General features: G+C 42.2%; 1 protein-coding gene across 1 annotated transcript; it reads left to right on the top strand.

Annotated features, from left to right (window-relative positions):
- Nucleotides 1-471: 471 nt before the first annotated feature.
- Nucleotides 472-6919, top strand: LOC138973077 (uncharacterized). Its single transcript, XM_070345734.1, has 3 exons — nt 472-3970; nt 4574-4667; nt 5196-6919. Exon 1 carries the CDS (start codon nt 764-766, stop codon nt 3296-3298), a length of 2535 nt encoding a protein of 844 aa, XP_070201835.1. The 5' UTR covers nt 472-763; the 3' UTR covers nt 3299-3970; nt 4574-4667; nt 5196-6919.
- Nucleotides 6920-14391: the final 7472 nt, after the last annotated feature.

The raw sequence follows: 14391 nt of genomic DNA, 5'->3' as shown, positions 1-14391 counted from the left end.
TTTGTGTTTGTGTGTGTGTGTTTGTGTGCGTATGTGTGTGTGTGTGTGTGTGTGTGTGTGTGTGTGCGTGCGTGCGTGCGAGTGAGTGTATGCGTCTGTGTTTGTTTCTGTGTGTGTTGTTCTGTGTTTTGTGTGTGTGAGTGTGTGTAAGTGAGTGCGCGTGTGAATACGTGCGTGCGTGTTTGTGTGTGTGTTTTTGTCCCTGTGTGTCTATATATATGTCTGTTTGCACGTGCGTGCGTGAAATGTTAACGCGTGCATGCGTGTGTTTTCGAAATGTGTATCTGTGTGCGTGCGTACGTGCGTGCGTATATATGCGTACAGGACGCGGTTCAAGCACCGTTTGGAGAGACCTGCATTATAGTCTGCTTATTCAGTGACGCACAAACCCAAACCTCTGTGTGTGTGTGTATGTGTGTGTGTGTGTGTGTGTGTGCGCGCGCGTGTGTGTGTGTGTGTGCGTGTGTGTGTGTGTATGTGTGTGTGTGTGTGTGCGTGTCTGTATGTTTGTTTCATATTTGCACTAGTTGCTATTGCTTTTAAATCAAAGGTGTTTATTAAATTCAAAACCCCCTATCAATCCACCTTAATCCCAAGCACTATCTGTGTGGGAGCAATATAGCCCCTCAATTAGGAATTTCACCATTGCTGTTGATAGCAAAAATGATATCTTGTTAGAAAGAACACAAATTGGGTCTTCTTACTTATAATTACTCTTCAAACTTTAAGGTTTTAACATGCTGGAATTGCTTGACAGGTGGCTATGGTGGACCTCAGGGTGTCCGTACGGCAGTTACTGAAGAAACAGAGAACTTCCTCCTCATCCGAGGTGCCCACGTCACCCACTGAAAGTAAAATCACTGTCCAAACTGATGGATCTTCTGCTGCTGCTAAACGACAACAGCGTTTCAGGAACAACATTAAAAAAAACCCGAAGAGCTGGAGGCTGTATCAAGAGTCTGGGAGAGAAAGGGCAAGAAAAAGTAAAGCGAAAAGAACGCCGGAGAAGAGAGAGGCTGACAGGGTTGCTACGTGTTTTCGTACAGCGAAATGTACAGAAACAATGATAGCGTTGGGACTTCAAATCAATAACCCCAAGAAAGATACACCTAGACAGACAGTTCTCAACAAAAGGCAGAAAGATGCAGAGCGGCAACAAAAGTACAGGGCCAAAATGTCACACCAAAAAAAGGCTGCGATTGCTTTGAAACGGAAGAAGAAGAGAGAAAAAGAGAAAGCCGCATCCCTTAACTTGGCTGAACCATCCACAAGCCCTGTGTCGTCGATAAAGCCTGAGAGCACAGGCTACAAGACAGTGAGCACTATGAGGAAAGCCATCAAGAAAACAAAAGATACAATGCCAGATTCTCCTTTGAAATTTGCTGAAGTGGTGGACGGCCTGATTAAAACTAAATCACCAAGAAAAAAAGCTGCGCTGTGCAGAAAGGGGTTATTTAGTCAGAGCGAACAACTGGCCTCATCCGCTGATATGCAGGTGGATATGGTAAAGGAATTTGAGAGACTCAAGCAGTCCAGGAATTCAAAGAGCAGTGTCCAGAGAGCAGCAATTGGGCGGCTTGTTGCGAAGGCCTCAAAACGTGGAACACCAAAGAGAAAACTGTGTTCAAAGTACGGAATGAGCTGGAAGTTCCTGGTGCGCTGCATGGATGCTGATGAAGATGAGGTGGAGCCTGAAAGAAAACAAAACAGCAACAAAATTTCACCTGGCGACCAAAGGGAGGTTGAAAACTTTTATAACAGGGGCGATATCTCTCGTGATAACCCCTTGCAGTCAAGTGTCTCTGCTCGCACTGGCGAGCCTTCACGAGTTATGGAGAAGACGCTTTCGGAGGCATATGCACAGTACACGTCCGAGATGCTAATCCATCGCAGGAAGAAAATTTCTTTCTCAAAGTTTGCCAAACTCAAGCCAAAGCGCACGAAGACTTCAAAACACAACAAGATCAGGAGCTGTGTCTGTGAGTACTGCGCGAACATGGAGCTGAAGGTGGAGGCCATCAACTTATTCCTTCAAGCAGCTGGCAGACATGACCTGAGCTTGGGGTCAAAGCTCACTACACTTGGCTATACGCTTTGTGAGAAAACAGGGACAGGCTTTCACAGCAAGGCCTGTGTGGATCGAGAGTGCGAGCTATGTGGTATCAAGCTGATCCGACCACATGTTCAGCCCGTTCTTGAAACAAGTGCAGACACGATTGTGACCTGGAAACGTTGGACCATCACTAAGGGAGAATACAGACAAAGAGATGGACAGCTGGCAACAACATCAAAACGCATGCTTACAACTTGTCAGGGTCCATTTGATCAACTGGTGTGCGAGCTGGAAGAAGAGCTCAAGCCATTTGCTCGGCATATCACCAACGCTGAATGGCAACACCAGCAGTTCAGTCACCTCAAAGAGAACCTCCCAGACAAGTGGGTTCTATTCGTCATGGATTTTGCTGAAAACTATTCCTGCTTCTATCAGGACGAGGCCCAGTCCGCCCACTGGAACCAAAACCAGGTCACTATCCACCCAGTTGTGGCCTACTACGTTTGCCCTGACGACAAGGAAATCATGCGGGAAAGCTTTATCTGTGTTTCCTCCGACTTGAAACATGATGCCAATGCTGTTCAGCATTTCCAGCTCACCGTCATCAGGGAGCTCTTGGGCAGAGGTCTCGTCATCGAGAAGGTCATCCATTTTAGCGACGGTTGCTCTTCTCAATACAAGTGCAAAACAAGTTTTGTGGACACTTCGTACTCAGAGGAAGATGTTGGCATTCCACAAGAAAAGCATTTTTTTGGAAGCCGCCATGGTAAGGGTCCCTGTGACGCAGAAATTGGAGTGATCAAACGCATTTCCAGCCTTGCAGTGAAGCGTCGACAAGTCAGCATTGCAACTGCTGAAGAGCTGTATGACTTTGGCAGGCAAAAGCTTCAACGACCGCTCCAGACCAATCTTCATTGTCACAGCAAGCGGTCCTTCAAATTCTTTGGAGGAGGGTCCATCCCAAGAGGCAGACCAAGAACAGAAACCACCAAAACACTTCAAGGGACACGCAGCCTCCACTGTGTCAGGGGACACACCCCTCACATAGTCAGCAGTCGGGTCAACAGTTGCTTTTGTGAACCATGTATCACGTCTGAAGGAGTCTGCATGAACGAAGAGTTTGTCGGACCATGGCAGATTGTGAGCCTGAAAGTGCTCAGGCAGCGTCGAGCCCGTGGTAAGTCATCTTTCAAGATACATGTTTATAATATGATTATGGATAACCAGATCTTTCATCTTAATTGATCTTTGTTGGGTTAAACATATGTGAACAGATTTATTTGTGTAATTTTGTTCGTGAATGTTGTTTTGTATTGATCTTTTTGTGCAAGGGCAGTAATTATAATGTTTAGTTGCACGAGATCCAGGCTAATGGTTAACAGGTTATCTAATGATAACCGTATTGATGCAGGATTTCTACTTGACATCGAGCTTCCTGGACCAGACGAACAGCCTGCTGTGCCTGCCATTGATCCTGCTGTGCCTGTCATTGATCTTGCTGTGCCTGTCATTGATCCTGCTGTGCCTGTCATTGATCCTGCTGTGCCTGTCATTGATCCTGCTGTGCCTGTCATTGATCCTGCTGTGGCTGTCATTGATCCTGCTGTGGCTGTCATTGATCCTGCTGTGTCTGTCATTGATCCTGCTGTGGCTGTCATTGATCCTGCTGTGGCTGTCATTGATCCTGCTGTGCCTGTCATTGATCCTGCTGTGGCTGTCATTGATCCTGCTGTGGCTGTCATTGATCCTGCTGTGCCTGTCATTGATCCTGCTGTGCCAGTCATTGATCCTGCTGTGGCTGTCATTGATCCTGCTGTGGCTGTCATTGATCCTGCTGTGGCTGTCATTGAGCCTGCTGGACCAGACGACCAGCCGGTTGAGCCTTGTCGATCTTCTGAGCTTCGCTCAGGAAAGAGGGTAAGGTAATTTATGGTCTTATATCTAGCTACCTATTTCTGCTTAGGCCACAAAAAAAAATTGTCTGTTTCTGGTCACCCGACCGACCCTAAATTTCGACGCCGACCCTAAACTTTTTTTTTCCAAACTCAACATTTTTTTTTTTTTTTTTTTGTGTGATAAAGGACAGGGTGAGAAAATGAACAACAAAAACGTGTGAAAACGAAAGTCCGCTGACGATTTGTAAATGTGTTGAGTGTCTTGTCTCTATGTATAGTGAATCCAGTCTCTTTGCGCGATTTTTAAAGTTAGTTTTATTGGTCTACATTTGGGGTAAAAAAAAAATTTTAAAAAAAAAAAAATCCCGACCTACCGACCCTATTTTTTTTAGCCATGTTACCAGAAACAGACAAATTTTTTTTTTTTGGCCTTACAACTGATGATAGTGAGGGCACTCATGCTAAGTAAATTATTTTCTAAATACAAATGATAAATAGAGTAAATAAATCAATAAGCTGATGAGTAGGAGAGTGTGGAGGGAGGTGGGACACACCCACGTCTTTTTGTGAAAATGTTGTTTTAAATAAGTGTTCAAACTAACATAGATATGATTTCTATTTTCAGAAACGCAAAGTACGGCAATTTTGTGGAGGACAAGGTTCCTGTGAAAATGGACCAAGCAAGAGGGACAAAGTCATCAAACGTTCTTAAAGGAATGGTGAATATAAAACTTAAAGCGTTCATTGTAGAAATAATTATAGTCATGATAGCAAGAGAAGTTTAAAGCGGTCATGGTCATGCATAGCATACAAATAAAACACAAATAGAATTGCAAGTTAATTTGTTTATATATTTGGACAGTAATAATACAATCCAAAGATTGATACTATAAAATGTATATTGCAGGTATTGGACAGAAAGCCTGGTGAGGTGCACTTTGTTTTCATGAGTGACAGATAAAACACATATGAACAGCACTTGCAGTGTTAGTTGCCTTTTTTTTTTTTTTTTTTTTTTCTTTTGCGCCAAGCACATCATTGTGGGGCTTTTAATGAATAACATGCATCCGTCCACTCACAATATATTTTCTTTCATCCTTCAACATTTACCACTCAAAAAGTCTATAGTATTAAAATCCATTAAACAAATGAAAGGCATCTACGGATGTATCGATGCATAATTGACCACACTTATTTGGAATACAATCTGACAATTAATTATAAAGACATCTTTCTGTACATCACAGCAGTTACGCAGCCGCAGCCCAAAACGACAGGTACATGAACGAGTACTCGGATGCTGCCAACTACGACAGGTACTCTCGTGCTGCCAACCACGACAGGCACAACGAAGCTACGCACTACGACAGGCACCAAAGCAGGTACTGTGATGCAGCGCGGCAGGATTCCAGGCTTCACGGCTGGGACCAACACCGTGACATTCACCCGCATCCACGACAGAACGACGCTCCTTCGGGTCTTTTAGAGCCCGGGGAATTCCCATCCCTGCCCCGCTCCAAACCCCAACCCAACCCTAAATCCCCGCCCCTCTCCAAATCCCCGCCCCTCTCCAAAATCCCGTCAGCTCCCAGCCTTACAGGCACAGACAGCGAAGCAGAGTGCCAGAGGGACCGACCACCTCACAAGGACGACAAGCCAGCGTCAGAGTCAGGGGACTCCCGAGTTTCTGCGCGCTCAGACGTCACGACAGAGGAGCCTTCGCCCGCGCAAGACGTCTTGCCCCAGTCGCCGGTGGCTGACCTTGGGGCTTCCCCGCAGGAAGACATCATCGAACCCGTCATCGATGACGACAACACAACCGCCTCACTTCCTCTCAGTACGGTAATACAAGGAAACCCCACGAGGGTTGAACGCGATGTTGTTTTTCATGATGCCCTAGAACCAAGTAATGCCGAAAACCCCGTGCAAGGCGTGATGACCGACAGGCCACGGACAAGGTCGAGGGCTGTGGTTGATTGTGGTCGACAGCTGACACTGACAGAATCATTGAGCCGTGGTAACGATATTGCCACGAAGTCTAATGGGTGAGGGGTAGGCCGGGCCAACTGTGACATTACTCGACGGATTGTCAAGTTTATGACATATAATATTGAAGGGTTGAGAAATGTTTATGACTGTGAAATAAGAGTCTACATTGAGAAGTTTGATATTGTCTTGCTAGTTGAAACGTTTTCAGTTACCTTTCCGTCCTTGATTTTTCCGTTATATGATGTGTTTCTTTCTCCAGGTTTAAAAGTTTCAGACGCAGTCACTGGGCGTCTCTCCGGTGGTGAAGCTTTGTTGGTTAAAAAAGAAATTAGCCATTTCGTCGAAAGAGTAGAAACAGAATACGATAATTGCGTTGTATTAAAATTAGCAACAGAGTTGCTGGGGTTAGAGAGTGATGTATTAATGCTAGGGACATATCTATCACCAGCAAACTCTGCCTATTACAACGAAACTGAAATTTCAAATGGTGTGTCTATTATGGAAGAGTGTATGTTGGATCTTATAGAAAACGTTGGTGATTTGCCCTTTATTTTGTTTGGAGATTTGAATGCAAGAACAGGGTTCTCGGAATGCACGTGAAATGCAGTGTTTTTATGATGCAGATTACTTCAGTGTGTTCCCGTCACAGAACACTGAAGTCGAGGAAGGGGACGATTGTTTTTAAGTATGCGTGGGTGTGTCGAAAGATAAAGAGTAGGATGTTCTTGTTTTTGTTTACTATGTGCATTTGTATGCTGGTGCTTGAGATGTGCTCATCTCCATGAAAAGGGCCCAAGGCCTACTCATTAAAACATTCAGACTTCAGACTTCTCTCTCTCTCTCTCTCTCTCTCTCTCTCTCTCTCTCTCTCTCTCTCTCTCTCTCTCTCTCTCTCTCTCTCTCTCTCTTATTCCCCTTTTTCTGTCCACAAACCTTTTCTGTCACCAATATAAATGTGTGTACATGTATATTGTATGTACGTGCCAAGGTATATTTTAAAAAAAAAATAAAAAAATTTAAAAAAAAAAAATTATTAAAAAAATTTAAAAAAAAATTAAATATTTTTTTTAATATTTTTTTTATTTCTTTCTTTTTAAACAACTCCTTATACATGCTTGTCAAGCTATAATTAGTACAACATATAATCATTCAATATGACTGCATTATTAACAAATTTGTGTCACGATGATGCGCACGTAATGAGACGGTACATACCCCCCTATCAGATACCTGTATTTTGTAAGGAAACGTATTTCTTGCTTTTTCGTTTCTTGCAAACTGTCATTCTGATAACAAAGAACCTTTGAATCAATAATTCAACTCAAATTAGTCAAGTTTTATTATTGGGCCTTATTCCCACTTTTGTTAACCAGTTTTGGAGAATGACTCACGTCCTTTTGGAAGACGGTGAACGAAATCATTAAAAAGTGTCCTTTGAAAAAGATTGCGCAAAACTCACCATGCATAGTATTTTGTGTCTCTTTTGAAACAGAAACAACTTTTGATCCTGAGGAAGAATGTTTCTGACATTTAACACAATTAAAGGAATACAATCACTTGCTAAGCATACACGATTTCAATGATGTTACATTTGTCTCCGTGACGTTACCAACGTTTAAACGGATAACCGTTACAACGTCTATTCTCATGTTCTGTTTCTTTCCACATTTGGCACGCATACCGAAGAGAGTATTTGTCAGCGTCCTGTGTAATTTGAAGAGATTGCTTTGTGTAGTTCAAGATTTATTGCATATCAACTGCAGCTAACCAGGACAAACATTTTCAAACACAAGCAGTTCTTGTCGTTTTCAACCTTGTGTGCCCTCTCTTTCACACATTCTTTGAAAATGACTCGCTCTTTATGGAGGGCACCCAGGATGTTCTCAAGCGGTGAGTGTTTAAATGAAAGGGTGTTTGTACTGAAGAACTCAGAACTCAGAACTCAGAACTCATTTAATTGTCATAAAAACACAGTAAAGGGTTTATCAGACACGAAGTGGATATTTGTAAAGACAAGAAGAAATATCGTCCATGGAGCAGTGATTACAACATTGTTATGTATCTGTAGTTATGTCATTATTGCGTATAATCATGCAGTTGTATACAAATTCAGCAAGTTGTTGCTGTATCGGTATGTCTTGCATCGTCATCAGCTGACTCGGATTTCGAGCATTAACACGTGCATGTTCCATAAGCTGCAAGCGTAGATCATGAAATCTTGTACAACTATCCAGGAAATGGAGCTCGTCTTCAATTACGCCACACACGGTGCACTTTCTATCCTCTCTGGGTGTGTTTGTGTATCTCCCCCTTTCGATTTTTAAATCGTGAGCGCTAATACGCAATCTACACAGTGCTTTTCTGTGTTTGGGGTTGGTTACACATGTCAAGTATGCTTCACAGTCGTAATCGCCGTCAGTAATTGTGTTGTAGTATTGCAGTTTTGAGCCCTCAGTCTTCTTTCCTTGCCAAAATCGTACGTATTCGTATTCTAGTCCTCGTCGTAGAGTTTTCATCAGCGCATTCTTTTGGACTGCTGACTGAAGTATCCAGTTATGGTCCAGTCCGAGGTTACCTATGATTGCTCGAATGAAATGTATCCATTGCGGTGAGCTGTCTTGTGGTCTGTCGATCATGTCAGCGTAAGCCTGTCGTAAATATGAATTTTCTTCTGACTCAGCGATGTGGGTCCAGAAGTTTATTGTGTGTAAAAGCCTGACAGTGTGTGTGTTTGCGTGGGCCCAAATCGGGGCTCGCCCATTCAGGGTGGAAGTAATGGGAATCGAATCCATCGGCAAGTTGTGTACTAACACTAGAGCGTTACTTCAGTCTATGAAGTTTCGAGAGCACTCACATCCAATTTCGCGATGCTATAAATTGTTCAGATCTCTAATGAATAAAACTGACATGAAGAGTTTATCTATAACATTTTCTCATGTAACCAGATAGTGTGTGTGTGTGTGTGTGTGTGTGTGTATATGTGTGTGTGTGTGTGTGTGTGTGTGTGTGTGTGTGTGTGTGTGTGTGTGTACGCTTTTGATCAATGTTTATACTATAAGCCAACGAGTTCATTTGAGAATCATGTGCAGTATCAACCACAACATAAAGCATTCAGAAATCCCAGCAAACATTTTGACGTTGTATTGACGTTGTATTTACGTTGGGCAACTTTGGTTTTACGTTGCGTTTCAACACTGCTACTACCGCCATGCCAAAAGAGAAGAAGAAGAAGAATGAGAAGAATGAAAAAAAGAAGAAAAAAAGTGGCAATCGAAGAGGTATGGAGAGCGATACAGATATGATCACAACTGCTCAATGAATATTCAAAGCACAATACAAACTTTTACAAATTAAAAACACGGTCAAAACTCACCTTCACTTACAGCAATACAGACATATCACGCAGCCAGCACTCGAATACACACCATATATCACACTCTCATGCATATATATCCTCACAGTCGCAACCACATCCCGCCCTAGACTGGCTGGCTTGAAACGAGCATTCTTGATCGCCGCGTTGTATCTCGGCAGCCCGCGACCTGTATGAGTCAAATACGTGCAACTTATCTGCCTCTCGCAAACAATGATCATCTGCGCTTTGTGGGTCACTCGCCCACAACTGTCCCCACTTGTGTGTAAAACAAACACGACCTTCGCTTGCGCTGGACAGCGGATTATGCTGGGCGACAAATAAAAGTTGAACGCGACGAGTCCCCCGAAAGCGTATGGCTGGCTAAATGAATGGCATTCCATTTGTCAAATAATTATTTGGATACTTGTTCATGGTTTTTTTCACCAGTTTTAGCTAAATAATCATTATTTAGAAGCTCATATGCTAAATAAGTAATAATTGTTTATAAACAATGTAAACAAATTCTAAATAATTTTTTTTTTACGTAAACCATTCTTTGTTTACCTAAACAATATATTATCTCCGAGTACGCTAGTACAAGGGTCCAGCAGACTTTAATTGTGTGTCTGTGTGTGTGTCTCGACTTAACAGCTTATTGCTGGGAAACTACTGGGCGCAGTTCGTTCAAAAGTTGATACACTAACTTGATAATAGGTCCGATTGATCGTATTAAAACTTCATAATGTTACCTGGGACCTAAATGCGAAATAAACCACAAAAAAATGACTTGGCGGTGGGAGGAATTCGCGGTGCAACAGCCAGCCAGGCAGTCTGATAGAACGCAAACACTGTACATAAGGAAGACGTGGAACTTGCGAAGAAAATGCGAAAAAGTGTTTGTGGGTTATCGTCCCTAGTCACATGCTGACGGCGAAAACAAAATGGCGGATCGCGTAGGTACCGATCGCGTGCGAGGTGGTGGTAAATTGTGCTCGGCTTTTTGTTGCAAGAACGCCCGTTACAAACAGAGCTGCTTCGGGAAAACTTTCCACAAGTTCCCTAAAGAAGAAAAAAGGTGGGTTGTGCAGTGATTATTTCATCAGGTTTACCTTCTCGTTTCAGAATGAGAATGCAATGGCTCGAGTCAACTCACTCAGATAAGCCAACTGTCTCTGGGCAATTTGGTCTGCTATGATACTACAGTATTTATAGAACTAATATGCAAATGAAATATTACAAACATAGCATGGATCGGTTCATCCTGAGATTTCTGTACTAGCTGTACTATGTACGCGTGTGTCTGCGTGTGTACCTGTGTGTGCATGTGTACACTGTACTTACGACTGTGAGTGTGAGTCAGCAGTCAGTACAAAACAACAGTTTACACTTGATGACAAACTACCCGTGGGCATATTTGCCGAAATCTTTATCAAAACTTGCTTACGGGAAAACTACAGTACAAAGGTACATCACTCATCCGTTTTGCGTTCAGGCAGAGCGTTAGATTTAGACTGAAGATCTGATTTATTTTTTGTCTTTCCTTTTTGCTTAGTTTAACAATAACATTGTTGTTTTTATTGTCAAACTAGGTGCAGAATATGGATGCAATTCACAAGGCGAGAGGACTTTGAAAAGCTGCAGCCAGCTGATGTTCAAGGTCTCAAGCTTTGTACTGATCACTTTGAGGCCAACCAGTAAAACAATCCTGCAGAGAGGATCACTTGTGTGGAATGCTGTCCCGACATTGTTTGCAGTGCCCAATCCACCACCGAAGGTTATTTATTTATTGGTTTTAGGTTTTTGCAAACCAATGAAGCACACTATTAAATGCAGTTTGAGTAATGACAAGTTTGAGGCTGATGTAAGAATTGAAAAAAAACAGCATTGTTCCCATCAAATAATGCCTGTTTGCATTTAGCGCAAAAAAATGATAAGGCCATCAAAAAAAAGTTACTTATTTTGGATCGACGTCTTGATTATGATGATATGATGAACTTATTTTGCCAAAAAACAGCCCCAAATGGCAAAAAAAGTATAGGGTCGGCGTCAACAACAAAAAAGTTGTATGTTTCTGGTCACCTGACCCTACCTATGTTTTCCCGACGACCCTAGACTTTTATTTTTGCATTTTCAAAAATAAAAGGGGTATTCGAAAATCAATTGTTTTCCTGTTTTTCAACAAAACAAGTTAAAAAGATGGTTTAAAAAAAAAAAGTTTAGAAAAAAAATCTCCACCTTTAGTCATGTTAGGCCACAAAAAAAGTCTGTTTAAGGTAACAATAGCGTCGGTAGGTCGGCTTTTTATTTTTGTATTTTAGCCATCTGAATATTTTAATTTCATTTTTTAATGCCCCAAAAAAGTCTAGGGCCGGTGGGAAAAAAATAGGGTCGGTCCGGATACTGTAAACAGATTCTTTTTTGTTTTGCCTTACGAGAAACATACACTTTTTTCTGTGGCCTAAGACCAATGCCATGAAATTGGGAGAATTGTTTCATTGTGACTGGGTGTTGGTTGTGAGTTTGTCAGTTTAAAGAGCTGTGCATTTGCAGGTTGCTAGTGGGAGGAAGCCACCATCGCAAAGGGTAGCTACAAATGAAGCCAGCACCGACCTGTCGCCTGATGCACAAATTGTTCAACCAGGTAAGAGATTTTTAACCATGAAGAACACCCTGACATCAAAAAATGTTTAAACCCATCCATTACATAGTTGATAATTGCTGTATAGGGTGACGGGCGCTGTGGCGGGGTGGTAAGACGTCGGTCTATTAACTCGGAAGGTCGAGGGTTCGAATCCCGGTCGCGGCCGCCTGGTGGGTTAAGTGTGGAGATGTTTCCGATCTCCCAGGTCAACTTATGTGCAGACCTGCTAGTGACTTATCCCCCTTCATGTGTACACGCAAGCACAAGACCAAGTACGCACGAAAAAGATCCTGTAAGTGTAATCCATGTCAGAGTTCGGTGGGTTTTAGAAACACAAAAATACCCCGCACGCTTCCTCCGAAAGCGGCGTATGGCTGCCTAAATGGCGGGGTAAAAACGATCATACACGTAAAATTCCACTTGTGCAAAAAAAATGAGTGCACGTGGGAGTTTCAGCCCACGAGCGCAGAAGAAGAAGAAGAAGAAGAAGCTGTATAGGGCGGATGCATGGATGGATGAAATTGTACCTGTAGTTCCAACACGTAAAGATGGGAAACATATCCTGTTAGAGGCATGGTGTAACAAGAAACAATTAAGTGGCTCTATTCCCATCTCCCCCCCCCCCCCCCCCCCCCCCCCCCCTTTCCCCGTCGCGATATAAGCTTCGTGGTTGAAAACGACGTTAAACACCAAATAAAGAAAGAAAGAAAGAGGCATGGTGTGTGAGGAGTTTACCTGGTACTGTTGTCCTAATCAATCAATCAATCAATCAATCAATATGAAGCTTATATAGCGCATATTCCGTGGGTACAGTTCTAATGGCCTCACCCATTCAGTACCAAACAAGGTCAATTCCATCATTGTTCCACATCGTATCCATAGTTGCTAATACACTTCATTTCTGGCCTGCCTTCCTACGCTATTGTTTATTTTCATTTTGTGATTTAATTACACGTGTTTTAATTTCTTCCAGGTTGTAACTTGTTATGGTTATGTTATTTTATGTGTGTTTTCTTTTTTAGATGACATTCAGGCGATCCTGGAGGACATAGGATGTAAAGCATCAAAGTCGTCATCTTCCCCATCCCCTCGTGAAGCGGAACTTTGGCAGAAGGTCAACAAACTGAGGAGCAAGGTTTTCCGATTAGAAAAGAAAACGATGGAACCCCGTGTAAAACGAGCGAGTAAATTAGCCAAGCCTCCCAAGAAAGACTTTGTAGTAGAACAGTTGTCTCATATATTATCAGGCGAGGCGAGCTATTTTGCCATTTATGCCTGTTACATATTTACCGGTTATCTGCTGCTGTGTCCAATCCTGGCAGAGACGGGAACGCATGTTACCAAGGAGCTGAAGGAGAGTCAATGAGATGAGAGAATGTGATTAACAATTGCCAACTCTCTCCGTACAAGAGGGTCCAAAATTGTATAAAAAAAATAGATGGTAGGCAATTCAAAATTAAAAAAGGACTCTCGGAGCATGGACTTAATGAGTAAAAAATTAAAGAAGGCTCTATGACCCGAAGTACATGTTTTGTCTATTGTCTTTTTTATTTTGAATTCCCTACCATCTATATTTTGATACAATTTTGGACCCTCCCTGGTGTGTTGTTTCTGATGTACCTTTTAGTCTGTTTACAGTAACATAGGCACACAAAAAGAGGGTCGGTAGGTCGGCTTTTCTGAAAAAAATTTTATAACCATCTTTTTAAATTATTTTGCAAAAAAACAGGAACAAAATTGATTTTTTTTTCTTTTTCTTTTTTTCCAAATGCCAAAAAAAAAGTCTAGGGTTGGTCTAGAAAAATAGGGTTGGTCGGGATACCGTAAACAGGCTATTTTGCTTTGTTTTGCCTAAGCAAAGACTAACAAACTTTCTTTAGGGTCTGACATTGTATATACTATACAATTTTTGGGGTATTAACTAAATACATGTATACAGTTTTCGATTCCTTTTATACTTTTTCACAAATTAGCCCCCCCCCCCCCCCCCTTTTTTTTTTTTTGTAGTCTGCCCTGGGGGCGGGAGGTCTCCTAATTTCGGTTTCTAGGGTCACCTTATGCTTCCCCATGAGCTGAGAACTTAATTTAAAATGAGCCTCGATTTTTTTTATTTGTATTTTGTAATTGTGCCTTTGTCCAGTCTCCCGCAGTGGGGCACTGCGGTTAAGAAATTAAAGGCCCCTCCTGTTTTTGGAACCGCAGGAGCTTTCTAGTTTGCTGTTAGGTAGATTTTTGGTTCCTCTTTCCTGTCATGCTCTCTTTTTCTTCATGAATTCTTTTCTTTTTTTCTGCCTTAATCTTGCTCATTCACCTGTATTTTTTCCAAAAATCTCTTCTCTTGCCGCTTGTCTCGCGATTCATGTATAGTTTAATCTGTTAGTGTTCTGATGTAAGTCCAGCAGTAGATAGGTTAAGCCTATTTTAACATACTGGAAACTGGTAATCTTCCAGTAGGTAT

This window comes from Littorina saxatilis, linkage group LG8 (genome assembly GCF_037325665.1).
Source record: "Littorina saxatilis isolate snail1 linkage group LG8, US_GU_Lsax_2.0, whole genome shotgun sequence".
NCBI lineage: Eukaryota > Metazoa > Mollusca > Gastropoda > Littorinimorpha > Littorinidae > Littorina > Littorina saxatilis.
The sequence above is the reverse complement of the archived record's forward strand: the minus strand, read 5'-3'. Positions and strand labels throughout refer to the sequence as shown.